This window comes from Piliocolobus tephrosceles, chromosome 16 (genome assembly GCF_002776525.5).
Source record: "Piliocolobus tephrosceles isolate RC106 chromosome 16, ASM277652v3, whole genome shotgun sequence".
In the NCBI taxonomy this organism is placed as follows: domain Eukaryota; kingdom Metazoa; phylum Chordata; class Mammalia; order Primates; family Cercopithecidae; genus Piliocolobus; species Piliocolobus tephrosceles.
Window position 1 is genome coordinate 22,872,990 of NC_045449.1, and position 25,305 is coordinate 22,898,294.

Consider the following 25,305-nt stretch of genomic DNA (forward strand, 5'->3'; position numbering starts at 1 on the left):
AATGAAAATTAGGAGTGGCTTAGGAAAGCATTCTGGGGAGGCCTAAAGGGACTCTCTGACTGAGACTATCCCTGGCACTCAGCACTTTTGTCTCCATGGGTCTTAGTCCCAGAGAAGTACTCTGGGGCTGTTTCCAAGGCCCAGGAGGATGCTGTCGTCACCCCTGGTACCCCAATTACATATGTCTGCTATCTCCTCCTGAGGATACTGTGAGGCACAACCACAGGGAAACGTACTTTTCTGGAGCTGCAGAAGCCACATCCCGGTCATATAGTCTGGCCTGCCAGGGAAACAGGACAACACCTCGGTAGCCGAAAATGCTATGAAGGAAAAGCTGGGAGGAGAGAGGGGCCTCAGTGAGTCTACAGTCCAGCAAATCCATCCAGGTGGGCCCCAGACCACAAAGCAGCACAGGTGGAGGCAACTCCAGCACAAGGTCTTGCTACCTTTTTCCTTGAAGTCTGTGATCAACCAGACCAATGGCTGGAACACTCTTATTTCTTCTTTACCTGGCTGACTCTACTCATCCTTTAGGTATGCTTAGGCCTCCAGGAAGCCTTCCCTGACCTCCCTTCCACTTAGCACAATGTACAGCTATTGGCCATTTGCAAATCATTCATTCTTTTCTAGACTAGAAACTCCACAATGGTAGGAATCATGTCTACTTTGCTTTCTGATTTAACCCTAATGCACAATGCCTGGTCTATTGTAGGCACACAGAAAAATAAAATGTTGAACAAACAAAAAGTCTTCCTTAACTTATGATATGCTAGAAGGGCCTAAATCTATCCCAGTGGACCCAGAACAAAGCTGATATAGAAAAAGAACCACACATCGAGAGTTTACCACACTAAAGTCAATACAGCAAAGCATCAAAGGTTTACTTTTCTGAAAGCTCCCTCCACTGGCTTCCCACCATCCACTATGTTAGAGAAATCTTCAGCAACTTGGCTAAACCTCACTATAGTCCACACCATCCCTGTCCACACTAACTTGGAAAGAGAACCCACTGACACATTAAGTGCATTCAAATTAGGAGAACAGAAACCATACCTATAAAACTTTGATTCTGGGCTGGGTGTGGTGGTTCACGCCTGTAATCCCAAGACTTTGGGAGGCCAATGCAGGCGGATCACCTGAGGTCGGGAGCTCGAGACCAGCCTGACCAGCATAGAGTAAACCCATCTCCACTAAAAATACAAAATTAGCTGGGCGTGGTGGTGCATGCCTGTAATCCCAGCTACTTGGGAGGCTGAGACAGGAGAATCACTTCAACCCGGGAGGTGAGGGTTGTGGTAAGCCGAGACCTTGCCATTGCACGCCAGCCTGGGCAACAAGACCGAAACTCTGTCTCACAAAAAAAAATAAAAAATAAATAAAAATTTGAATCTGGTCTGGCACCAAACATCAATGAGGAATGAATGGAAAACCATACCATGCGGCCTGTGACCTAATCTGATTTCTTTCAGAAGCAGAGCACTCTATGAAAATGAAAGATGACCCAGCTCAATACTCACCTGACCGGTCTCATATTTTCCATTCTGTTTTGGCACCTCAAACACACCAACTGTCTCCAACACTTTGCCCTCTGGTCGATTTCTGAGTAGGAAGCAAAAGAACAAGCAACAGAAAAGCTGAGAAGGTAATGGTACTCATCCACCAGAAAAAGCTCCTAGGATACTGAGGGGCCACGGTGATGATAGCAGAGAAGGGTTTGGGGTAGTGGGGCCAGCCGGAGCAGGAAAGGCTTTCCTCCTCCTTGGTGAAAACCTCCCCAGTCTCCCAGTGTTAGATGTGACCGCTCCCATATTACTGTCTTCTCTCTTCACGAGGCATTCGTCATATCATGCCCTCACACTCTGCTCAAATGTACCCCTGCCCTTGTTTCTTCCCTAACCCACGCTCCTGACCTCCCACAGCACTTTAACTGTCTTGCTCATCACTTTTTCAATTTTTTAAGAAGGGGTATATCTTTTTTTCTTCTTTTCTTACATTTCCTAAATCACAAGTCATCAAGCAATATCCTGCCCACTTTACACTTCAGTTGTGTTCATGTCTTATCTTTATTAAATACTGTAAATTCCCTGGGAGCAATGTCTGAGTCTGATTAGCTGGTACTGCCCCCTCAGAGCCTAGTGTAGAAGAGCTGCTCAAAAAATATTTGTCCTGTATTATGATTCCATGTCCATCTCCCCCTCTAACCTGTAGCCCTTATATTGCCCTTGAAAAGCTTAAACATCTCTAGCTTTCCTACTGCACCTAGCCTCTCTCAATATCGTTTTTGTTCATATTCTCACAGGGGTCTTAAATTGCAAATAGCTATCATCTCTCCCCAGTGTCAGTGTCTAATATCAGCCACTAAAAGGTCAGCACCGTCAGTCACCACTCTGAACAGGGCTGCTCTTTCTAGGGGCCCTTCAAATAAAGGCTGTTTTTACTGTTTTGAAGATGTGAACTTTATGCTTCCTCCCACTGATCCACCAGCCCGTTTGATCCGCCTATCCCATCCGCGGAGAGTTTCCACACCACCCCCTTGGCCTCAAACCCCCTTCCCCAAGTCACATAGAGAAAATCGATCTCCCCAGTCACGTAGAAACCTGGAGCCTACGAGGGTCCCCACCCAAGAGTCTCGTTTCCCACCTGTAGCATCTTTCTGAGGGAGACCTTATCTGAATCCAAAGGCTGAGGGTTCCAGCCAAAGCCCTAGGGCTGAATTAAAAAGGTGCCCTCTGACAGCGGTGCTGGGGACCCCAGCCGGGGAAGTAGGATTCACTCGGGGAGGGTAAAATGTTCCCCCTCAGGGCCAGCCCTGTACAACCAGGGCTCTGGGCCGCGCTGGCTTCCCTGCTCCTGGCACATGTCCCAGACAGCGCAGGTCGGCTCCCTGCTCGGGAACCTCTCCCGGGTCAAACTCCAGTCACTCTCAGCAGGCCCGGGCCCCTGGCCTCCGCACTGGCCAGGAACACGCTCCCTGGGCTCCAGGCCCAGTCCTCGCGCCCCCTGGCTCCGTCCCTCACCGGGACGAGAGGTGCCTCCGCGTCGTCGTGGTCGCCGCTGGCGAGAAGGCCCCAGCTCCAGCCGCCGCACAGAGCGGCCTCGGCCACCGGGCCCCAGTCAGCGACCGGGACCACCAGCGGCTTCCCACGGTCAGGGCCCGCCGGGCTGCACAGGTTGCCATGTCCCGCCCAAGCGCCCGCCCGGCTGCTGACACAGAGCCCTACCGGCGGCCGGGCGGCGTTCCGCCCCCGTCCCACACTGCCCCGCGCGGCGTCCCGGCCCTCTTGGCCCGCTTGGTCCCACCCCGGAGCTCAGAGCTACTTCCGGCGCGCGGCGGGCGGAAGTCCGGGTTGGGGTCACCTGACTGGAGTGTCGGCTAGATATGGCGTCTTCTTTGCTTGCGGGCGAGCGATTGGTGCGCGCTTTGGGCCCCGGCGGGGAGCTGGAGCCAGAGCAGCTACCCCGAAAGCTGCGGGCCGAGCTTGAGGCCGCGCTGGGAAAGAAGCACACAGGCGGTGATAGCTCCAGTGGCCCCCAACGCTTGGTTTCTTTCCGTCTCATACGGGATCTGCACCATCACCTGAGAGAAAGAGGTGAGCCTTTCTCCAGTCCGGGGTCGCCTCCTTGTTTCCAGATCGATTCGCTCCTGAGGTCTTTTCCCATCATTCCCCTTCTTCTACGGAGCACTCATCTATACCAGCGAAGAGTCACCCCATAAATCCCAGGGCCACCCACTTTCTTAACTCCCATGGGAATTTCTCGTGGATGACATTTGCTTGTGCAGTTTTTTGCTCTTTTGAGAGCCCCCTCTTCACTTCCAGGCGCACGTAGGCCCAATTCACCCTTGAGAAAGTCTAGGTTTTTACTAAATATAAGTATCACAGGTTCTGTCTTTTCCTTTTTCTACACTTTAGGAATCAGCTTAGCATAGTGAGCTTGTAGGAATCCGGATTTCTTTCCACCTCAGAAGCAAGAGTGGTGAAATCTATACTTTGTTCTGTTTTGTTTTTGATATAAGATGACAGAAGTTGTGTTGAAAGATCTGGCCTGGGAGTAGCATGCGAGTTCCGGTCCTAGCTCTGTCACTAATCCTCTGAAGGAGTCATTTCTCTTCGCTGGGCCTCAGTTCCCTTATATGTAAAGGAAAGGAATAGGGCAAACTAGCACATAAGTTATTTTGCCAGAAGTAGCATAGACTAGCCAGAAGTGCAAAGGGTAGACTGCTCAATTATTAGAACTAGAAAGGACCTTAGAAAGAGATTGCCTAGTATTAGTGTCCTCTGAGCATTTAGCATCACTGTGAGCTAAACCTATTTAGGGAAGAGCTATTGTGGCCACAGAAATGATCTAACCCAAAGGCACAAGTAAATGGCTTACGTGTTAGTTGTAACACTGGCAGGATAATTGAGAGCTGACAGCTAAAGTCAGCTGCGCAGCACTGGGAGATACCCATATGGAATTATCCAAAATTCTTTTCAGTTGAAAATGATCCTGGAAGTGGATTAATGTAGAGATGGCCCTGTTTTATTTTGGTAGAAAGAAGGGCTAGACCCCTCTTGATCTTAACCCTTCAACCTTAGCTCTGTGGATCATTGCGTTTGTGAAACCTTTTCTTCTCAGATTCCAAACTATTCCTCCATGAGCTCCTAGAAGGCAGTGAAATCTATCTCCCAGAGGTTGTGAAGCCTCCACGGGTACGTAAGAGATACATTTGTGGGAGTGGTTATTGACTGAGTTGGGCTTATCCACTGAACTTATAAATCAACTTTCAGGCTTGAAAATTTGTTTTTGAAATCTTTGGGATCTGGGAGAACCAGATATTGTCCTCCCTATCAACTGTTTGGAAAATTGAGATTAAAAAAAAAAAGTTTCAAAGCATTGGAGTTAGAACTAACTAGTATGTGAGTCTCCTGATAACTTTAGCAGTGCTTTTCCCTTGGAACCAATGATTATGATGTAGTTTCTATTTTTTTTTTTTTTTTTTGAGACGGAGTCTTGCTCTGTCGCCCGGGCTGGAGTGCAGTGGCCGGATCTCAGCTCACTGCAAGCTCCGTCTCCCGGGTTCACGCCATTCTCCTGCCTCCGCCTCCCGAGTAGCTGGGACTATAGGCGCCCGCCACCTCGCCCGGCTAGTTTTTTGTATTTTTTAGTAGAGACGGGGTTTCACCGTGTTAGCCAGGATGGTCTCGATCTCCTGACCTTGTGATCCGCCCGTCTCGGCCTCCCAAAGTGCTGGGATTACAGGCTTGAGCCACCGCGCCCGGCTTATGATGTACTTTCTAACAAGTTGGGAATGTCATTCTTCTCATTTGATTTTTCTGCTTCAGAACCCAGAACTAGTTGCCCGGCTGGAGAAGATTAAGATACAGCTGGCCAATGAGGAATATAAGCGGATCACCCGCAACGTCACTTGTCAGGTAAGGGTCTGCTCTTCAGTACATGGACTAGGTAGCCCCTCAGAGTAGGGCCCTGCACTGCAAGAAGGTATGGAGTTTAGAAGAAACATGGACACTTGGTTTCTATACTGTTCAGGGACCATAGGAGCTCTGCATACAAACTCAACGCAATTCCCATCTCATTCACTGAGACTCTGGGCTGAGATGGTGACCAATTTTTAAACATCGTAGAAGTGGGAGTGAGTTAGCTAGGCGCGGTGGCTCACGCCTGTAATCCTAGCACTTTGGGAGGCTGAGGTGCGTGGATCACTTGAGGTCAGGTGTTCGCGACCAGCCTGGCCAACATGGTGAAACCCCGTCTTTACTAAAAATACAAAAATTAGCCTGGCGTGGTGGCAGGCACCTGTAATCCCAGCTACTTGGGAGGCTGAGGCAAGAGAATCACTTGAACCCAAGAGGCGGAGGTTGCGGTGAGCCAACACTGCACCATTGCACTCCAGCCTGAGCAACAAGAGCAAGACTCTGTCTCAAAAAAAAAAAGGGGGGGGGGGGGGGAAAGGGGCTTGGGGGGCTTTTTTTTTTTTTCTTTTTTTTTTATCTTTTTGAGATGGAGTCTCGCTCTGTCCCCCAGGCTGGAGGGCAGTGGCAGGATCTCTGCTCACTGCAGCCTCTGCCTCCGAGGTTTAAGCGAGGTCTCTTTTAGTAGAGACCACATTGGCCAGGCTGGTCTTGAACTCCCAAACTCAGGTGATCCTCCTGCCTCGGGCTCCCAAAGTGCTGGGATTACAAGGTGAGCCACTGTGCCCAGCCATTGGAGCCTGTCTTCTGACAGGGCTCCCTACTATTCTATGGTATGCTCCTACCCGGGAACAGGAGAGTGGATGGGTACTGGCAGCCTGTGTCCTCTCTCCAAAATGCTTGCTCTGTGGTGCAGAAAAGAGTCAAAGTGGTTCCAAACAAAAGAATCCCTGGAGAAGGCAGTTAATGTGTTGGGGAATAGAGAGGGCTGAGCCCAGACTGACAATGGATGCTCTCTGAGCTGCTTCTATTCTGAATCATCTGCTTTGTCTTTTTCCCAGGATTCAAGGCGTGGTGGGACTCTCAGCGACCTGGGAAAGCAAGGTGAGGTACTAGGAGATCAGGCTTCTAAAGCCTCTTCCTGAGATGGGTCATGACACTCAGGCTTGTTTGACTGGAACCCAGTTGGTGGGGGGAGGCAGCCATGAGATAAGAGCGCCTCCTAGAGAATGTTGAACTAAAGGTTCCCTCTCTGGCTCCTCCCCAAAGTGAGATCATTGAAGGCTCTAGTCATCACCATCTTCAATTTCATTGTCACGGTGGTAGCTGCCTTCGTCTGCACTTACCTTGGAAGCCAGTATGTCTTCACAGAAATGGCCTCGGTGAGTAGGCACTCAGCAGGGCAGGGTGCCCCAGGTAGGGGTGTTAGTGGGTAAGGGAGGACGTATGTGAAAGTGCCTTGCACAGGTTATGAATTGAACAGATATTTATGCCATGAACAAGGGGAGCATTAGAGCTTTCCAGCAGTCACGGGAGGTTAGGTAATAAACCCAGGAGAAGCCACATTCTCTTTCTTCCCCTCCCCCAACTTAGAAGGGGATTGGGGGCTCTCCATCCTCATTTAAGGTGCTCGGGTACAGAGCTCATTGTTGGCCTGCATCCCTTAAGCCTGGTTCTCCCCATCTCCAGCGGGTGCTAGCTGCATTGATCGTCGCCTCAGTGGTGGGTCTGGCTGAGCTGTATGTCATGGTGCGGGCAATGGAAGGCGAGCTGGGAGAACTGTAACTGGTGCTTCATCTTCAAGTCTAGAGAAGACTTTGGGGGCTTCAGGCTCCAATTGCCAGTCACCGACTCAGTCAACCCATCAGACTTTTTGTATTCAGCTCCAGTTAGTCAGAAGACCAGCCCAGGCCAGCTGCTGTTTCTGTGGGGAGCCCTGTGTTCTGTGAGTTTCCAAAGGGAGCATTGGAGGAGATTGAGATAACACATCTTTAAAACGGCAAGAACTGGTCTTGGTCTATCAGTACCTCTTCCTGAATCCAGTACCCATCTGCCTTCTCCAGTCCATTCTAGACACTGCTAGGACTAGGGTTTTTCCTTCAGGAGCAGATGGAATCCAGGCCTTCCCAGAAGTAGACCATACTGCCTTGAATTTGTTCATATGTACAAACTGATCACCAGCTTTCTCCAGACATTTTTAATGCAGACCTGTAATTGAGTTCAGAAGCCTCCAAGAAAACAGAAAGGATCCCCTTTCTCCAGTTTGTGCTGGAAGAGGAGCTGATCAGAGACATCAAATAAGAGAAAGATGGGTTGCTGTAGGATGGTAAAACTGGAAGCAAGGCAGCTACCTTTTTGCAAAAGGAAATGGTATTAGGCCCCTTTTCCAGAAGATAAGACAGACTCATGGAGATCAAATGACCGGCTGTGGTCCTTCCTTTGTTAAATGGAACCGAAGACGGCTATGTTGTCCTGAAGTCTTGTAATGTTTAACTTCTGAGAGCTTAGATAAGTGGTGTGATGATAGGGTCTGTATAACGCACTGAAAAGGGTATCAGGCTTAGTTATTTATCCAGTAAATATTTATTGTATCCACGGTATTTCTATTTTAACTCCTGTGACAACACAAAGCACAGCGATTTCCATAGTTCTAATAGTTCTAACTGTTCAGGGTCTGCTCCTCATGGTACACTCTTTTTGGTTCACTGTATGTACTCCTGTTCTCTCTTTTTTTTTTTCCAAAGCACTTTTCTGTTTTAATAAATTACATACTCATTTGCTCAGTGGACACTTCCTCTACAATGTTTGCCAGTTTCTGTTAGTTGGAAGAAGTGTCAGCTGTGAGAAGACAAACTAGGTGGCATTTTGCAGTGTTTCCAGTAACCTGAACTATATAAAATTTGTGTTAAAAAGCTACACTGGGCCGGGTGAGGTGGCTAACACCTGTAATCCTAGCATTTTGGGAGGCTGAGGCGGGTGGATCACTTGAGGTTGGGAGTTCAAGACCAGCATGGCCAACATAGTGAAACCCCATCTTTACTAAAAATACAAAAAAATTAGCCAGGCGTAGTGGTACGTGCCTGTAATCCTAGCACTTTGGGAGATCAAGGTAGGAGGATTGCTTGAGGTCAGGAGTTCAAGACCAGCCTGGGCAACATGGCGAAAGCCAATTCCCATCTCTGCAAAAAAATTCAAACATTAGCTGACATGGTAGCACACGCCTGTAGTCCCAGCTACTCAGGAGGCTAAGGTGGGAGGATCCCTTGAGCCCGGGAGGCGGAGGTTGCAGTAAGTTGAGTAAGCCAAGCTCATGCTATTGCACTCTAGCCTGGATGACAGAATGAGACCTTGTCTCAGTAAAAAAGCAGGGGGCAGGGGGAGGGGAGAACCAAATGCCCTGTCCTCCAGTTCTTAGCATGTAGAAGGGAGCTCTCTCATCTCCTAGCCACTCCTGCCTCAACTATGCCATGCTTTCTCTAATGCACTCTGGGTCCAGGGACTGCTTGGCAGGTGGGAAGAACAAAAAGTCTGGGGCCTTCCCAGTTTCTCAGGGCCTGTCTGGAGAGGAAACTAGGATTTACTGAGTTTTTACAATGTGTCACATACCATGTGAAGCCCTTTACCTACATTATTTCTTATACCTCAAACAGAGAGCAAACAAGTATCCCCATTTTTTAGTCACATAGAGTTCCAGAGTTACCACGGTTACATAGCGGAGTCAGGATTTGAATCCAGTGCAGACCACAGATACCATGGTTTTCTCTCCGAAGCAGAGCAGCTCCGGAGGTGGAGGTAACTGGAATGTCCTAGACTCAGTGGGACTAGGAGCAGGGGCTGCCAGCAGAGGCGCTCATCTCCCCCAGGGTCTTGTCAGTCAGAGCCTTAAACCCTTCAATTAACTATCCCTCTAATCCCAGCAGAAGCCTGGGTAATACCTCCCACCAAGAATCTGTGTGGAACCTGGCCCCATTTTGGGATTAGGTGATGGAGATAAATTTCCATGGCAAACGGCCCTCGTCCCCGTTCATTTGCAGAGCACAACAATCCAGATTAAGGTACAGAGTTTGGGTTTTATTTGGAGATTAGTTGGTATTACAGATGACGGTGATACCAAAACCCAATGCTGCTGCACCCGCCTCATCCCATATCTGTCAGGTGTCTCTACGGCCCCACGTCAGAGGGCAGCCAATCTGATCTTTGTGAAAATTAAATCAACATAAGCCCCAACTTCCTGTCTTTGCTTTATTACTTTAATGCCACTCCCTCTTCACATCCGTAGTTCTGATTAATTTGTCCAGGTGGTCGACGGTCAGGAGAGGTGGCCCTGACCCATAAAGAAGGTGACTCCAGCAGTCTAGATGAGGAGTAGCATTCTCTCCTACCTCACTTAGCAGTTGGCAAGGTAATGGCCTGGAGAGACCTCAGGAGACAGGAGTCTGCCCCTTCGGAGGGAGGAGGTCATCAGCTGGTGAGAACTGGGGACCAGGACTGGCAAGAGTAGAGGAAAACATGGCCCTCATCCTTCTGAAGGTACCTCCTGCCATAACCATGGGCATATGCCCCAAAGGGGTCAGGTGTGGGGTGGCAGGAGCTAGGCCCCAGTCTGCATAGGACCTGCATCTAGGCTGGCCTGGAGGCCAGTGGAAGGGAGGGATGCCTGAGCTAAATTCCTTTCCGATAGGGAACTCCTTTGCATAAAAGGTGGGGCTGGGGGGTCCACTTCTGATGTGTTCAGTCCCAGGAGGGGCAGGGTGGGCTACAGGAGTCAGAGGAGGGGTCTTGCAAGTTCTGGACCAAGACTAGGCGTGGTCCAGATTGGTGACAATGGCCGAGGCTTAGATGAGGTCAGACAGGCTGCCTAGTGAAGTCTGGGGAGTAGCTGGCTCTAAGAAAGGGTGGACCTCTGAAGCCCCAGCTGGTCCCCGTGGGGCTACAGCTTTAGTCCCTTCCCAGCCCTGCCCTGGACCTAAGCCAGGAGCTGGACAGGAGGTGTATTGACACACTGAGGTACACTGAGGTGTGCTGCTGGAGGGTGGAGGTTGGCCTGGTATTTGGGGATCCCAGGACTGCTGGAAGGTGTCTGGAAGAGAACAGGAGCTCTGGGGGGACTCAGGCCCGGGGCTTAGACTTCTTGACTTCCTGTTCTTGATTCTTTTGGTCTGGCAGTTCTGGAACCACACCTGCTAGGGAAGAAGAAGGAGTCTATTCTGGCCCCAGCATCCCCTCCACCCAGGGACAGGGGAAACAACCTGAAGGCAGGCTACCCAGCGAAGGGGCTGTGGGCCAAGCCCAGATGATGGCTGTGTGAGAAGGGGTCACAGCTCACCTGTATCTTGGCCTCAGGAAGGCGAGTGACCTGGGCCAGGTGCTCATGGGTGCTGATGTCGGGGTAGGGCCATGCTGCAAACACCCTCTCCAGCTCCAGCAGCTGCCCTTTGCTGAAGGTGGTCCGCTTTCTCTGGTGGGAACCCAACCCACTGCCACCGTCTGCGGGCCACGGTGGGGGTCCAGCCAGGACTTGCTGAAAGAGCCTCAAAGCCCTCAATCAACCCTGAAGTACCTACTCCCAACCCTCTTCAACCTTCCCTCATCCCACCGTGCCCTGCGTCCTCACCCTGCCCACACTGCCCCCATCAGATCACCTGCTGAGGATGCATCCACAGGGCTGGCCATGGAGCTGGCACAGGGTAAGGTGCCAGAGGGCCATGCCAGGGCTGTGCCCACACCAGACCCCTCCATTTGGGTTTTATCCTGCTAAGGGTGGCTGGCCCCACCCCCAGGAGGGGAGAGGTTTAGAGTCCAGCTCAAGCAAAGCAGAGAAGTCTCGGTGGGGAACACTGGAGGCTGGGTTGGGCTTATGAGGATATGGGTGGGGCAAATTGTGTACCCCTGCCCCTCCAGGGCCTCACAAAGGAAGCTGGACCCAGCATCCCTCCTCAAACCTCAAACTCTGGCAGTCTGTACCTGAAATCCTATACTTCATGAAAATCCTCCCAGGGGTCCTTCCCGGAAGCCAAAGAAAACCATCTCTCCAGTGCTCCCAGGCACTGGCTGCCCCTTCTGGAGCCCTCCGTGCTCTGAACCTGGCTGCCTTCAGGGGAGAGGGGTGGAGACCTCTCCTACAACTGGGGACTGGGCTGGTGAAGTGGGACAGGATGAGAAGGATGGTAAGGTGACAACAGGATGAATGGGAGCCAGCTGCTGTCAGCAGGACTGGGGAACAGATGTCGTCACCAGGTTGCCCTCAGGTCTGCTTTAGAACTTTGCCTGCATCTAACCCTTTCTCTCTCTGGCCCCTCAAGAGCCACATAGACTTCCTGGGGTTCGGAACCTGGAACCAGAGGAGGTTCCACAGGTGCAGTTGAGGGGTTCTAAGAAAGATGATAAAGATGTTTATGTGTATAGTATTCTCTTCCTTGGGCATATTCTGAACCACTTTTCCTTAAATTTTTAAAAGTTTGTTTCTTTTTTTTTTTTTTTTCCAAGATGGAGTCTTGCTTTGTCACCCAGCCTGGAGTGCAGTGGCGTGATCTGGGCTCACTGCAACCTCCACCTCCTGGGTTCAAGCAATTCTCCTGCCTCTTCCTCCAGAGTAGCTGGGATTACAGGCGCCCGCCACCACACCTGGCTAATGTTTTTGTATTTTTAGTAGAGACGGGGTTTCACCATGTTGGCCAGGCTGGGTCTTGAACTCCTAACCTCGTGATCCACCCACCTTGGCTTCCCAAAGTGCTGGGATTACAGGCATGAGCCACTGTGCCTGGCCTAAATTTTATTTTTCTCACTCTGTTGCCCAGGCTGGAGTACAGTGGTGTGATTTCTGCTCACTGCAGCCTCAACCTCCCAGGCTCAAGCAATCCTCCCACCTCAGCCTCCTGAGTAGCTGGGACTACAGGCACATACCACCCATAAGTTGCCCAGCTAACTGATTTATTTATTTTTTAATTTTTTTATTTTTTTTATTTTTTTTATTTTTTGAGACGGAGTCTTGCTCTGTGGCCCAGGCTGGAGTGCAGTGGCCCGATCTCAGTTCACTGCAAGCTCCACCTCCTGGGTTCCCGCCATTCTCCTGCCTCAGCCTCCCGAGTAGCTGGGACGACAGGCGCCCGTCACCTCGCCCGGCTAGTTTTTTTGTATTTTTTTAGTAGAGACGGGGTTTCACCGTGCTAGCCAAGATGGTCTCGATCTCCTGACCTCGTGATCCGCTCGTCTCGGCCTCCCAAAGTGCTGGGATTACAGGCTTGAGCCACCGCGCCCGGCATTTATTTTTTGTAGAGATGGTGTCTTGCTATATTGCCTAGGCTGGTCTCCAACTTCTGGGTTCCAGCAATCCTCCCACCTTGGCTTCCCAAAGTGCTCGAATTACAGGCATGAGCCACCATGCCCAGCCAAAAATTCCCTCCTTTTTTTGTTTTGTTCTGTTTTTAGAGACAGTCTCACTCTATTGCCCAGGTTGGAGTGCAGTGGTACAATAATAGCTCACTGCAGCCTCAAACTCCTGGGCTCCTGGGCCACTTTTCCACAAGAACTGTGTGCTTTTGAATTTCCTTTCAGTTTCTCCCCTTCACTATCTCTCCTGGTCTTGCTGCTCCCCATCCTAGACCCTAGACAGAGACCTCAAGAAAGGCTCACTTTAGGGGTGGGTTTGGGGAAGCACAGTGACTGGTTCCCCAAGTGCTCAGGAGCCAGAGCTACTATGATTTCAGATCAGGATGGACAAAAAAGCTGAGCCAGAACCCCACCACCTCTTGCCCCTTCTCTCTCCTCCAAGACCCTAGTCAACTCCAAGGGGCAGAGCAAGCCTCACCCAGGGAGGCTGGCCTGGTAACTCTGGCACCATCAGAGGGGTTCAAGTGCCTGCTTAGCTGCTGGTGGGTTGCTGGGTGTTGCTTAGCTCAAGAGGAAGGGTGGCTCTCAGGAGGCCTTCCCCAGTCCCAAACTTCGGTTCACAGAGAGGCCCTGAGCCCAACATGGGTTGAACACAGCAAGGCCCTTCTCTGTCCCCTTCACCAACCCATTCTGACAGCACAGCTTCCTCTCCTTTACCCAGCAGGGATATGTGCACCCCAGTCAGGACAGTAGTCTTAAACTCAGGGCTAAGTGACCTTTATTGGGCTGGGGGAAGGAGATTGGAGGAGGGAGCTACAGCGGGCCCAGCCTTGTGGGCTCTGCCTCCTACAGATGGCCAGGAGCTGGGCAGCCCAGCCAGTACTGGGCGATGGAGCGTGGGTAGGGAGGGTCCACAGCGTCCACTCGCTGTGTGCGAAGGTTGACTCGGTAGTACTTGTCTAGAAGAGAGGAAAACAGAGGGTGCGTGAGGCCCAGCCTGGCCCTGCCCACTCTTCCCTTAAGAAAGTCTCAGAAGGGAAAGTGAACATCCACGATGCAGCTAAGGACTTCTGGCCTGGCTTTCCGTGGTCACTACCTGCGGGCTGTATTCAGCCCTTATGGACCAGGGACAGCAAGGAAAACCCAAGCTAGACCAGCTTCAGGGGTGGCAAGGGCTCCTACCTCCAGAGAAGAAGAAGACACTCTGGATGGGTTCACAGGTGGCAGGCACAGGCCAGTCCATCCTGTAGTCATCATAGTTGTTGGCTCCCAAGTTACTCTCCTCACTGGAGAACAAGGACAGCCACATGGCGCGGGATGGCCGGCGGGAGTTCTGGTTGCGGCCACGGCTGTGGCCTCGGCGTGAACGGTAGCCTTTGCGGTTGCGACGCCTAAACTTTTGCTTCTTGGCCAAGGAGGGGCGGGGTGCCATGCCTGAGACGTAGATGCGGCCAGCCATGGCTGCATCCACTTGCTCTGGCACACCATGCCAATCCCGGCTGATGAACCGGGGCTGTCTCATACCAGCTGTGGCAGGGAAGGGGTGAATGAGAGGTCTTGGGGGTCCGAATCTTGCCCCCTCCAGCAGGGTCATTAGAGTTCATCTGCTGCACCTTGCCCAAAAACACACAGCAGCGAATGGCAGAGCCAGGCCTTTGATTCTCAGTCCAATGCCCTTCCCTCTGTGCTCCCTCCACCATATCACTGGTGTCTAGACCCCAGACCCCCTAAACTCCTCAGCCATATCCCCTCCCTCTGCTGGCTGTGCCCTCAGCTGTGCTAGGCAAAGTCCAAGGTGTGGGGTCATATAGAGCCAAGCTTCCCCCAAAAGGTCAACAGAAGCAAAGTCTGGCCTGAGCAAATAGACTTTGATCGATAGCTCCACAACCGCAGCCCCCTCCAGCCAACCTGGCTCTACCACTACCCAGGGGTTTCAGCCCTTTTGAGGGAAAAGAAAGACTTGCCCTCTCTCCATACCAGAGGTTCTGCCCCAGAAAAGAAGCTCGAAGATGTCCTCCCAGCTGTCCCGCTGCATCACGGCAAAGTGCTCAAACACAGCCGACAGGGAGCTGCCTTCACACTCCTCCTGACTGGGCTGGTGCTGGAACTGGTACTCCCAGTACTGTTTCCCTGGGGAGCAGGGTGGTGGGCATTAGGAGGGCTGGGCCAGAGCAAGACTGGAGATCCCAGAGGCTGTTGAAGTTAGGATCTCCCAGCATGAGGTGGGGGTAGGGGGTGGGCACATGCTGAGGCCTGTCCCCAGTGAAGTGTGAAAGGAATCCAAGACTGCTCCACTGCCTGCTCAGTCTCCCACCCACCCCCTGAGTACCCTTGAAGAAGTAGACCCGCTCCCGGCCACTGTAGCTATGGGCAGGGAGGGCCAAGGCTGCGTCCACATTGTCTGGGATGCCATCGAAGCCATCAGAGATATTTCGGGGGTAATCAGGGTCCAGGACACCATCCTCAAAGCGCCAGTACTGACTACCCTAAGAGGTGGGGAAAGTGAAAAGAGGTATGGAGGCTGCTGGCTGGGCACAGAGGCAGAGTCTCTTGCCCTAAGGCAGCCGTTCCCAGGTCCAGGTTCACTGCCCAGGATCTGGAGTCTTGGGGCTGCCCTGTGCTCAAAGAGCCCCCACCAGGTCCTGCAGCACCCTGGGTCCAGCCTCCCTGTCCACCCTCTCCCTGGGAGCAATAGCTCTCAAACCCTCCCTAGATGCCTTCTACCCTGGCCCACCACTGCTGGCACCTTGAAGAGGTAGGTCTTCCCCTGACAGTTGATGCGGGTGAAGGCGGCATCAATGGGGCCCTCGATGCCCCAGACATCTCGGATGAGCTTGGGGTACCCAGGCCTCACTGCCTTTTCATCCAGTTCATAGCAGTACTGCCCTAGAGTGGAGGAGTTGGTGTGAGAGCAGGGACACTCCTGGCAGACCCCCATCCCCAATACCTGCCCTGGATTCACCTCGGAAGGCAAAGAGGGAACCGTTCTTGAGGTCGGTGAAGGCGTCGAAGGGTTTCCCACTGCATAGCTCCTCCTTTGCTGGGAGCTCAGAGGTCTCTGGATGAAGGGTCTCGGGCCTTGAGTCCACCCCCTCAGGCTTAGAGGTGCCCACCTCAGGTGTAGGGGATTCTTCCTCAGGGTTCAGAACAGTTGCCTGCTCAGGATTCCCTTCACGCTGGGCCTGGAGGTCAGGGCTCGGGGAGGAGCCCTCTGGCTGTTCATGGATGGTGGCATTGTTCTCCTCACCATCATCATAGACCACATACTCATCCTCTGGCATAGTGAACACATCCCCACGAGTCACTGCAGAGAGTGGATGGTAGTGAGTCTCCAGCTGCAAGGGGCACCCCAGCCCACCCACCTGGGCTCTGAACACACCTTGGGGCTTGCACTCAGCCGTATAGTCTGTGCAGCAGCTCTGGTAGTAAGAGCAGAGCTCATCACACTGGCACTTCTTGTCAGCGTTGAAGCCCTCAGTGCAGCGGCCCTTGCATGACTCTTTGAGGAAGGGGTGTCAGTCAGTGCCACCAAGCCCGGGCCACCCTCGCCCTCCCTACATTGACCCACATGGCCACCAACACCCCCCTGTACCTTGGTCAGCCACAGCAACCCATGCCAGCAGGGCCAGCATGAGAAGGGGTCTCAGGGGTGCCATGGCAGGACTTCTAGCTCAGTGCCTGGCAAGCTGGGCTCTGATCTCCCTGAAGTCTCCGCTCTGATGCCTGAGGAAGGGAGGGAGGGGACTGAAGAAGAGGAACTGCCTTTTCTGCTGCTCTGTTTGCTTAACCTCCAGCCCATCCCCTCTGCCCCCTCCAGCGGCTGCTGCAGCAAAGGTCACATTCCTGGAACACTGGACCTGGGAGAGCTGGGAGATAAGACCTTTGCCAAGCTCAGAATCATTAGGTCATCAGAAGGGGAATTAGCACCGCGGATCTGGAGGGCAGAAAGAAGGCTCATTGGGCAATAGCTTTATCTCTCTGAGTCTTAGTTCAGTTTCAGTAAAATGGGATTAACAAAGCCTTGCCTCATGGGGTGTTGGGAGATTACATGAACTGGAACAGACAAAATGCCCAGTAGCTGGAGCAGTCACAACTTCCTTCTCCAAACATGGCTATTGATCCATGATTGTTTGATCAGACACATCCCCGGCTGGGTGCTCGCTCGCCATTGTTTATTTAAGGCAGGAAAAGGGGAGTGGGAGGAGAGTTTGTAAGCACTCTGGGGAATTTTCTTTTTTAGCATAAAAGAACAAAGTTTCATTTCTGGGTTCTTCTCTTGGGTGCATCAATCTCCCCAGGCTGGAAATTTGGGTAAATATCAACCCACTGAACTAGATTTGATTTCTGAGTCTTTTCTGAGCAGGCCACTCCCTGTCCCCAGCCTCAGTCTTCCCATCTGTAGAGTGGGCTTGTTCAACACACTTTTAGACTCTCAAGAGAAATATGATCCCTCTACCTGGAAAATGCCCACTGGCATGAAACACCTGATTTTGTGCCCAATTTCAGGTGTCCACAGAGCTTCTGAAATCCTCCCATCACCTGAAAAAAAGTGATCCTGAGATTTTAGCTGATTTTTCTGTTCTGTAATCAGAGGGGACTGTGATTTCGGCCAATCTCTTCCTCATGGGCTTCAGTGGCGTCAGCTGTGGAATGGAACACCGATTCCCACCCCCAGAGGCATGTTGTGAGGTTTCGCTGAGAAACAGGCAGAAAAGGGCCTTAAGAGTTATGATGATTGTTTTAACCACTTAGTAGGGAGGGGGCACGCAGCGGTGTTGCTCCCACGTACCGGTGTCACGCGGCGCGGGGAAGAGGGGGTGGAGAACGGAGACCGTCATCTCATTTTCGACCCCCTTCCTCCAAGTCCAGCGCTGGAGGAGGCGGCTGCGACTGAGGGGCTAGGGAAGGCTGGCCAGGGGCGTGGGCGTGGCTGGGGACGACTTGGGGGTGGGGCTGCGCAGGAGGCTGGAGGAGCCCCGCTGGACCCAGAGGCGGGGCATCGGCCCCGGGTCCGCTGCGGTTCCGGGGCGTGGCTGCTGCCGAGCATCTCTCAGCTCAGCCGAGCCCCTGCCCGGGCCACGCTTTGTTCCAGCCGCCGCCTGCTCTACCCTCCGGCGTCCGGAGCCATCCCTCGCCTCCTCGCTCTCTCCTTTCGCCCACTCCCTGCATCTTGGCCTGCATCACCTTTGTCAACCCCTGCGCCCCCGATCCTGCCCTCACTCCTCCCTCAAACTTCTGACTTGCACCCTTGCCTGGTACCCTTCTCTCTATTCCTCCCCCTCCATCTTCTTCCCCCGACCCCTCTCGGGTCCCTCTTTTCCCAAAACCGGGGTCTCTCCGCGCGGCCCCCGCCTCCAGGCCGGGGATGTCCCCCGCGCCCCCGCGCCCATGGTCCTGACGCTGCTCCTCTCCGCCTACAAGCTGTGTCGCTTCTTCGCCATGTCGGGCCCACGGCCGGGCGCCGAGCGGCTGGCGGTGCCGGGGTCGGATGGGGGCGGTGGCACGGGCCCATGGTGGGCTGCGGGCGGCCGCGGGCCCCGCGAAGTATCGCCGGGGGCAAGCACCGAGGTGCAGGACGCCCTGGAGCGCGCGCTGCCGGAGCTGCAGCAGGCCTTGTCCGCGCTGAAGCAGGCGGGCGGCGCGCGGGCCGTGGGCGCCGGCCTGGCCGAGGTCTTCCAACTGGTGGAAGAGGCCTGGCTGCTGCCGGCCGTGGGCCGCGAGGTAGCCCAGGGTCTGTGCGACGCCATCCGCCTGGACGGCGGCCTCGACCTGCTGTTGCGGCTGCTGCAGGCGCCGGAGCTGGAGACGCGTGTGCAGGCCGCGCGTCTGCTGGAGCAGATCTTGGTGGCTGAGAACCGGTGAGCGCGCCGGGCCGGGGTTGGGAGAGCGCCGCGTGGTGTGGACGGTCAAGCGCCTGGGTTCCCGTGTGCCTCGCGCGGTGCCTTTGCCTCCCTCACCTCTCTGCCTGCCTGCACTACATCTCTGTTAGGATCAGCCTGTCCGTTTCACAGATAAGGAAACTGAGACTTAGGAAAGTTTAGTGACTTGCCCAGTGGGTCACAGTGAACTAAGATTTGCTCCCAGGGCTAGTGGAGTGAGGAATGGAGTTAGAGGACAGGAGTCCGTCCCTGGCTCTGTGGATGGAGATGGCCTCCTATTGCCAATTCTTCCTCTCCCCCGCCCCCCAAGCCCACAGCTCTCCTGCCCACCGGCTTGGGTTCCCTTCTAGGACACCTTCTTTCTCCATCATCCCATCCCCCTCCCAATGGGAGAAGAAGGGAAACACAATGCTCAGAAAAGAGGGAGGGAGAACTCTCCTTTCCCTCCTCCCCAGGCTGCAATGTGTGCTGGCCTGAGGCTGCTTACTCCCTTCTTGCCGCCCCAATCCAACTTATGCTCCATCAGTCATTCTGGTTCTTGTAACAGGCCAGATATGATCTCATTCTGCGGCTCCTGATGGGAAACAGTTTTCTGCTGGGAGGCATGGGTGGGGGAAGAGGACACCGGGGTGTGGAGCCCGGCAGGGACCAGGCAGAGTGTGTGTTCTCTCCCTCCACCCCACTTAGCACCAAGATGCTGCAAGAGGGTCAAACAGAGGCCTCATTGCCACTCTTGCATGTCTCTTGGGATCTCTCCTGGAGTATGAAGACCTCCAAGGACTCACTTTCCCTCCCTTCTGATGCCAGAGCAGACCAAGCTGTCACACTCCAGTCTCATGCTGAAGTCTCGAGCTTCTCAAGCTTAGAAGAGTTTTTGGAAGAGTCACTTTCAGCTCATGCAGCTCTCACAAGTGTGAAGGGAGTGGGTTGGGGGTGTTTTCCTTGCCATTTTCAAAAAGAAAAAAAATACCTTGTGATTGCTGGAAAGGACACAACTGTCAAACATGCATGAATTAAGCAATTTAGGTTGGGAAACCAAGATAGGGTTCTGCTTATTTGGCAAGCCATTAACCTCCCATCTGACATCCGATGCCATGATGGGGATAGGCCATGAATTTGGAGGAGGTAGCAAATAAAATATGTATGTGCTCACTGGGTGTGGTGGGGTCGAGACTGGTAGGTGTGCCCTGCAGGCTTGCGATGTGGAGTCAGGTAGCTATAACTACAATCCCTGGAGAGTGAGTACAGCCAGCACCCCAAGGAGAGGAGGGCTGCAAGATGCAAACAGTACTGCTATATTTCAAGGTTAAAAATGACTATTCTCACCTGGTTCAGAGTTACTGAGAGAAGAGTCACTAACCAGTGTCCCTGGTCCCAAGAAACATCACGCTGGTATCTTCAGGACCAAGGACAGAGCACAGCGTGGCTGGTTGCTATCACAATACCTCCAAAGAAAAGCAGGGTCCCCGCGGGGCGCCTTGGCTCACGCCTGTAATCCCAGCACTTTGGGAGGCCCAGATGGGTGGATCACCTGAGGTCAGGAGTTCAAGACCAGCCTGACCAACATGGTGAAACCCCGTCTCCACTAAAAAATACAAAAATTAGCTGGGCATGGTGGTGGGCATCTGTAATCCCAACTACTGGGGAGACTGAGGCAGAAGAATCGCTTGAACCCGGGAGGTGGAGGTTGCAGGGAGCCGAGATCGTGCCATTGCACTCCACCCCACACTGGGTGACAGAGCAATGGGTGACAGAGCAAGACTCCGTCTCAAAAAAAAAAAAAAAAAAAAAAAAAGGCACTGTCCTGACCAGGTGCAGTAGTGCGGTGGCTCTCGCCTGTAATCCTAGCACTTTGGGAGGCCAAGGCAGGCAGATCACCTGAGGTCAGGTGAAACACAAAAATTAGCCAAGCATGGTGGTGCGTGGTGTGTGCCTGTAACCCCAGCTACTCTGAAGGCTGAGGCAGGAGAATTGCTGGAACTCGGGGGGCAGAGGCCGCAGTGAGCTGAGATTGTGCCACTGCCCTCCAGCCTTGGCAACAGAGTGAGACTCCATCTCAAAAGAAAAAAGAAGGGCAGTATCCATGCACCCCCTGTAGGCTGCAGGAGAATGGGGCTGGAAAGAAGAGAAGGGGAGTGCCACACTGAGAATTTGTTTATGAAACTTTTTTCTCCTTCACCAACCAAGCCCCCACTTCCTCATCTCAAAGAAGGCTCTTCTGGGCAAGCATGGTGGCTCATGCCTTTGGGTGGGTGGATCGCTTGAGACCAGGAGTTCAAGATCAGCCTGGGCAACATGGCAAAAACCCATCTCTACAAAAAATATACAAATTAGCCAGACATGATGGCATGCACCTGTAGTCCCAGCTACTCAGGAGGCTGAGGTGGGAGGATGGCTTGAGCCCAGGAGGCAGAGGTCACAATGAGCTGAGATCATACCACTGCATTCCAGCCTCAGCGACAGAGCCAGACCTTGTCCAAAAAAAAAAACTCTTCCATCAGTGCACCCACCCCTTTTTGCCACTTCCCTCTTGCTTTCTTCTCAGGATGCTATGGCACCCATTGTCAAGGAGCCTAGGTCACAGTTTTCCTGACTTCCAACTACCAGAAGTCCAACAGAATATGGTTCTTCAAATCTGGCCCCACAACACCCAGTGAGGGCCCCATATGACTGCTATATTCACAGTCCACCCCCTTCAGGGGATCTGAAGCTATCCTCAGAGTAGTTAAATGGCTTTCCCAGGAATATACAATGAATAAATGGAGGAGACCGGTTTTTAAAATCACAGAAAGGCTGCCAGGAGCAGTGTCTCATGCCTGTAATCCCAGCACTTTGGGAGGCCCAGGCGGGTGGATTGCCTGAGGTCAGGAGTTCGAGACCAGTCTGGCCAACATGATGAAACCCCGTCTCTACTAAAAATACAAAAAAAATTAGCCAGGTGTGATGATGTGCACCTGTAATCCTAGCTACTCAGGAGGTTGAAGCAGGGGAATTGTTTGAACCAAGGAGGTGGAGGTTGCAGTGAGCCGAGATCATGCCACTGCACTCCAGCCTGGACAAGAGCGAGACTCCATCTAAAAAAAAAAAAAAAAAAAAAAAATCATGAAAGCCATTGCATATAAATTCAAAAAAGTGGAAAAGCACAAAAAAGGTATATAGTTAAAAGTTCTTCTCGTCAGGCATGGTGGCTCATGCCTGTAATCTCAGAACTTTGGGAGGCTGAGGAAGGAGGATTGCTTGAGCCCAGCAGTTTGATTGAGACCAGCCTGGGCAACATAGTGAGAGCCCTGTCTCAATTTTTAAAAATTAAATTAAAATTGTTTAAAAAAAGTTCTTCTCAACCAGACCCCCTCTCTGGCGATAAATCACTGTAAGAAGTTTCTTGTATATCCTTCCAGAGAGAGTCTTTGCATATACAGGCATTTGTATGTATATTATATAGACATGTTTGCAATATATATATATACAATCTTCCCCTTCTTTGGAGCTGGAATTTGAATCCAGACCTGTGTAATTCTAAAATATATGCCCATTTCACCAGACCCACAGCCTCTCAGACCACAGAAGAACTGGGAGCTGGGTGAGTAGTTACCACAAGAGTGCAGCACAGTTCCACTCTGTAAAGGTGCCAGGTTCATAGGGAAAGGTGAGGGCTGGGGCATCAGGAGACTCAAAATAAAGTCCTGGCTCTGAATTGACATGTTCCTGAGCAAGTCCTTCCCTTCACTGGGCCTTAGGTAAGTCCTCCCAATATGAGGGTGTTGGCTGGCTGGGTGCGGTGGCTCACACCTGTAATCTCGGCACTTTGGGAGGCCAAGGCGGGCGAATCGTTTGAGGTCAGGAGTTCGAGACTGCCTGGCCAACATGGTAAAACTCTGTCTCTACTAAAAATACAAAAAAAAAAAAAAAAAAAAAATGAGCCAGGCGTGGTGGTACATTCCCATAATCCCAGCTACTTGGGAGGCTGAGACATGAGAATCAGTTGAACCCAGGAGGTGGAGGTTGCAGCGAGCTGAGATCATGCCACTGCACTCCAGCCTAGGTGACAGAGTGAGATCCTATCAAAAAAAAAAAAGAAAGAAAAAAGAAAAAAGAAAACAAAAGAAAGAAAGAAAAGAAAAGAAAGGTGTTGGATTAGACAATTTCTTTCTTATCTTTTTTGTTTTTTGTTTTTTGTAGAAACTGGGTCTTGCTATGTTGCCCAGGCTGGTCTCAAACTCCGGGACTTAAGCAATCCTACTGCCTTGGGCTCCCAAAGTACTGGAATTACAGACATGAGCCACTGCATTCAGCCAGATTAAATAATTTTCTTTTTTTTTTTTTGGTATTTTATTTTATTTTATTTTATTTTATTTTATTTTTTTGAGATGGAGTCTCGCTCTGTCACCCAGGCTGGAGTGCAGTGGCGCGATCTCGGCTCACTGCAAGCTCCACTTCCTGGGTTCACGCCATTGTCCTGCCTCAGCCTCCCGAGTATCTGGGACTACAGGCGCCCGCCACCTCGCCCGGCTAGTTTTAGTATCTTTAGTAGAGAGGGGGTTTCACTGTGTGAGCCGGGATGGGATGGTCTCAATCTCCTGACCTCGTGATCCACCCGCCTCGGCCTCCCAAAGTGCTGGGATTACAGGCATGAGCCACTGCACCCGGCCTGTTTTTTATTTTTTGAGATGGAGTCTCCCTCTGTTACCCAGGCTGGATTGCAGTGGCACGATCTTGGCTCACTGCAACCTCTGCCTCACAGGCTCAAGTGATTCTCATGCCTCAGCCTCCCGAGTAGCTGGGATTACAGGTGCCTGCTACCACGCCCAGTTAGTTTTTATATTTTTAATAGAGATGGAGTTTCACCATGTTGGCCAGGCTGGTCTCGAACTCCTGACCTCAAGTGATCTGCCCACCTCGGCCTCCCAAAGTGTTGGGATTACAGGCGTGAGCCACCATGCCTGGCCACATTATATATTTCTTAAGCACATCCTGGCTCTTATATTCTAGGCATTTATGTAGTCAGATGTCTGGAAATGCAGGGTGAAGGTGAAGGATCTTGAACTCTGGAGACAGGCAAATCTGGGTTCAAATCTCAGCTGTGCCTCTCAGAAGCTGTGTGACTCTGGGCATGTCATGTAACCTCTCTGAGTTTTGGTTTTCTCACTGGTAAAAGGAATAACTGGGCCAGGCGAGGTGGCTCACGCCTGTATTCCCAGTGCTTTGGGAGGCCAAAGTGGGAGGATTGCTTGAGCCCAGCAATCCTGGGAGTTTGAGACAAGCCTGGGCAACATAATGGGATCCTGTCAAAGTAAAACAATCCTACAAAGTAAAATAAAACAAAACAAAATAAAAATCAGCCAGACATGGTGGTACATGCCTGTAGTCCCAGCTACTCAGGTGACTGAGTTGGGAGGATCAATTGAACCTAGATGGCCAAGGCTGCAGTGAGCTGTGATCATGCCACTGCACTCCAGCCCGGGTGACAAAGTGAGACCCCATCTCAAATTAAAAAAAAAAAAAAAATACAAGAGGAAGAAATAACTGTAGTTCCAGCGGCCTCTGTGAATAATTAGGACACATCTGTTTCTTTGAAGATAGGCTGCCGAGAAGCTGTGGGGTCAACTCAGCAAATCTGTGCCGGCCTTATGGCAGGTTCCAGACTCAGCTAGGTTCTGCAGTGGACACAAAATCACATGCACTATGGTCACTGTGGTGCCCTCTGGGCAAGGACTCTGTTGCTGGCTGGGCCTCAATCTCTTTGGCAGTAATGTCACCTGTGGAGGACATCACCTTTTTTTTTTGTTTAGACGGAGTCTCACTATGTCACCCAGGCTGTAGGGCACTGGGGCAGCCTCAGCTCACTGCAACCTCTGCCTCCTGGGTTCAAGTGATTCTCCTGCCTCAGCCTCCTGAGTCGCTGGGATTACAAGCGCACACCACTACACCTGGGTAATTTTTGTAATTTTAGTAGAGGTGGGGTTTTGCCATGTTGGCAAGGCTGGTCTCAAACTCCTGACCTCAGGTGATCCTCCTGCCTCGGCCTCCCAAAGTGCTGGGATTACAGGCATGAGCCACTGCGCCCAGCCATCTGTGGAGGACATCATTTGTGGAGGTCAGTAAGGCAGGAAGCCTGAAGCTCTACCAGGATGTGGCAACTCTCCCACCTGCTCAGCGGGCCTCCAAGTTCTCTCTGTTGGATCTGTCCTCTCCACCATAGCCAGACTGAATTTTCTAAAACCCAAACATGGCCAGGCCACTCTCCTCCCTGCAGTGGCTTCTCTTTGACATCAAAATAGAGTACAAATGCCTTGAGGTGCCTCAAAAGGCCCCCAGGTCCAATCTCTTTTCACTTTCCCCTTGAATTTTCTGCCTCAGCCATGAAAGTGTGGGCAGCTCCCCAAGTGCACCGGCTCTCCAACACCTCCAATTCTTTGCATATACCTGTGCCTGAAATGCAATCTCTCCTTCTCCTCCTGACTAGTGCCGCCACTATTCTCTTGCCCTTACTCCATAGGGAACCATTCAGTATATCTAACGTGTATCTTTCTTTTTTTTTTTTTTTTTTTTTTTTGAGACAGAGTCTTGCTCTGTTGCCCACGCTGGAGTGCAGTGGCTGGATCTCCGCTCACTGCAAGCTCCGCCTCCCGGGTTTATGCCATTCTTCTGCCTCAGCCTCCCGAGTAGCTGGGACTACAGGCACCTGC

The 25,305-nt window shown here is 52.1% G+C and overlaps 5 protein-coding genes across 6 annotated transcripts in view; 2 read left to right on the forward strand and 3 right to left on the reverse strand.

Moving 5' to 3' along the window:
* Window positions 1–3,319, reverse strand: part of POLDIP2 (DNA polymerase delta interacting protein 2) — an 11,287-nt gene extending 7,968 nt beyond the window's left edge. Inside the window, exons 1-3 of the mRNA XM_023183823.2 lie at window positions 3,018–3,319; window positions 1,518–1,599; window positions 237–334 (exon numbers count right to left, since the gene is read on the reverse strand). Of these exons, the coding sequence (XP_023039591.2) occupies window positions 237–334; window positions 1,518–1,599; window positions 3,018–3,178 (341 nt within the window). The 5' untranslated portion in view covers window positions 3,179–3,319. The remainder of the gene's footprint in view (window positions 1–236; window positions 335–1,517; window positions 1,600–3,017) is intronic.
* On the forward strand, window positions 3,318–9,638 carry TMEM199 (transmembrane protein 199). Its single transcript, XM_023183830.2, has 6 exons — window positions 3,318–3,590; window positions 4,618–4,691; window positions 5,325–5,414; window positions 6,473–6,515; window positions 6,681–6,793; window positions 7,101–9,638. Exons 1-6 carry the CDS (start codon window positions 3,380–3,382, stop codon window positions 7,194–7,196), a joined length of 627 nt encoding a protein of 208 aa, XP_023039598.1. The 5' UTR covers window positions 3,318–3,379; the 3' UTR covers window positions 7,197–9,638.
* A 608-nt stretch (window positions 9,639–10,246) lies between these two features.
* SEBOX (SEBOX homeobox) lies at window positions 10,247–11,150 on the reverse strand. The gene is made up of 3 exons (XM_023183831.2): window positions 11,054–11,150; window positions 10,738–10,898; window positions 10,247–10,591 (listed from the first exon to the last, which is right to left on the reverse strand). Exons 1-3 carry the CDS (start codon window positions 11,148–11,150, stop codon window positions 10,247–10,249), a joined length of 603 nt encoding a protein of 200 aa, XP_023039599.1.
* A 2,345-nt stretch (window positions 11,151–13,495) lies between these two features.
* On the reverse strand, window positions 13,496–16,989 carry VTN (vitronectin). 2 transcript variants are annotated; one of them, XM_023183820.3, is made up of 8 exons: window positions 16,333–16,989; window positions 16,120–16,239; window positions 15,703–16,044; window positions 15,487–15,626; window positions 15,070–15,226; window positions 14,718–14,870; window positions 13,923–14,267; window positions 13,496–13,699 (listed from the first exon to the last, which is right to left on the reverse strand). In XM_023183820.3, the coding sequence occupies exons 1-8, from the start codon at window positions 16,394–16,396 to the stop codon at window positions 13,587–13,589; spliced, it is 1,434 nt and encodes a 477-aa protein (XP_023039588.1). In that variant the 5' UTR covers window positions 16,397–16,989; the 3' UTR covers window positions 13,496–13,586. The 2 variants fall into 2 exon arrangements, with proteins under 2 accessions (XP_023039588.1, XP_023039587.1); XM_023183819.3 differs by having other exon boundaries at window positions 15,703–16,239.
* A 756-nt stretch (window positions 16,990–17,745) lies between these two features.
* SARM1 (sterile alpha and TIR motif containing 1) overlaps window positions 17,746–25,305 on the forward strand; it is a 26,672-nt gene continuing 19,112 nt past the window's right edge. Inside the window, exon 1 of the mRNA XM_023183818.2 lies at window positions 17,746–18,598. Within this exon, the coding sequence (XP_023039586.2) occupies window positions 18,129–18,598 (470 nt within the window). The 5' untranslated portion in view covers window positions 17,746–18,128. The remainder of the gene's footprint in view (window positions 18,599–25,305) is intronic.

Bases quoted from the DNA above. Each gene is read 5' to 3' on its own strand.
- TMEM199 (XM_023183830.2), top strand. From the start codon at position 3,380: ATGGCGTCTTCTTTGCTTGCGGGCGAGCGATTGGTGCGCGCTTTGGGC. The intron at 4,692-5,324 runs GTACGTAAGAGA...TTTCTGCTTCAG, and splicing joins AGGTTGTGAAGCCTCCACGG to AACCCAGAACTAGTTGCCCG. The intron at 5,415-6,472 runs GTAAGGGTCTGC...TCTTTTTCCCAG, and splicing joins CCCGCAACGTCACTTGTCAG to GATTCAAGGCGTGGTGGGAC.
- SEBOX (XM_023183831.2), bottom strand. From the start codon at position 11,150: ATGGAGGGGTCTGGTGTGGGCACAGCCCTGGCATGGCCCTCTGGCACC. The intron at 10,899-11,053 runs GTGATCTGATGG...CGTGGCCCGCAG, and splicing joins TGTGGATGCATCCTCAGCAG to ACGGTGGCAGTGGGTTGGGT. The intron at 10,592-10,737 runs GTGAGCTGTGAC...CTTCCCTAGCAG, and splicing joins TTCCTGAGGCCAAGATACAG to GTGTGGTTCCAGAACTGCCA.
- VTN (XM_023183819.3), bottom strand. From the start codon at position 16,396: ATGGCACCCCTGAGACCCCTTCTCATGCTGGCCCTGCTGGCATGGGTT. The intron at 15,227-15,486 runs GTGCCAGCAGTG...CCCACCTCTTAG, and splicing joins GGAAGACCTACCTCTTCAAG to GGTAGTCAGTACTGGCGCTT. The intron at 13,700-13,922 runs GTAGGAGCCCTT...CCTCTCTTCTAG, and splicing joins TGTCTTCTTCTTCTCTGGAG to ACAAGTACTACCGAGTCAAC.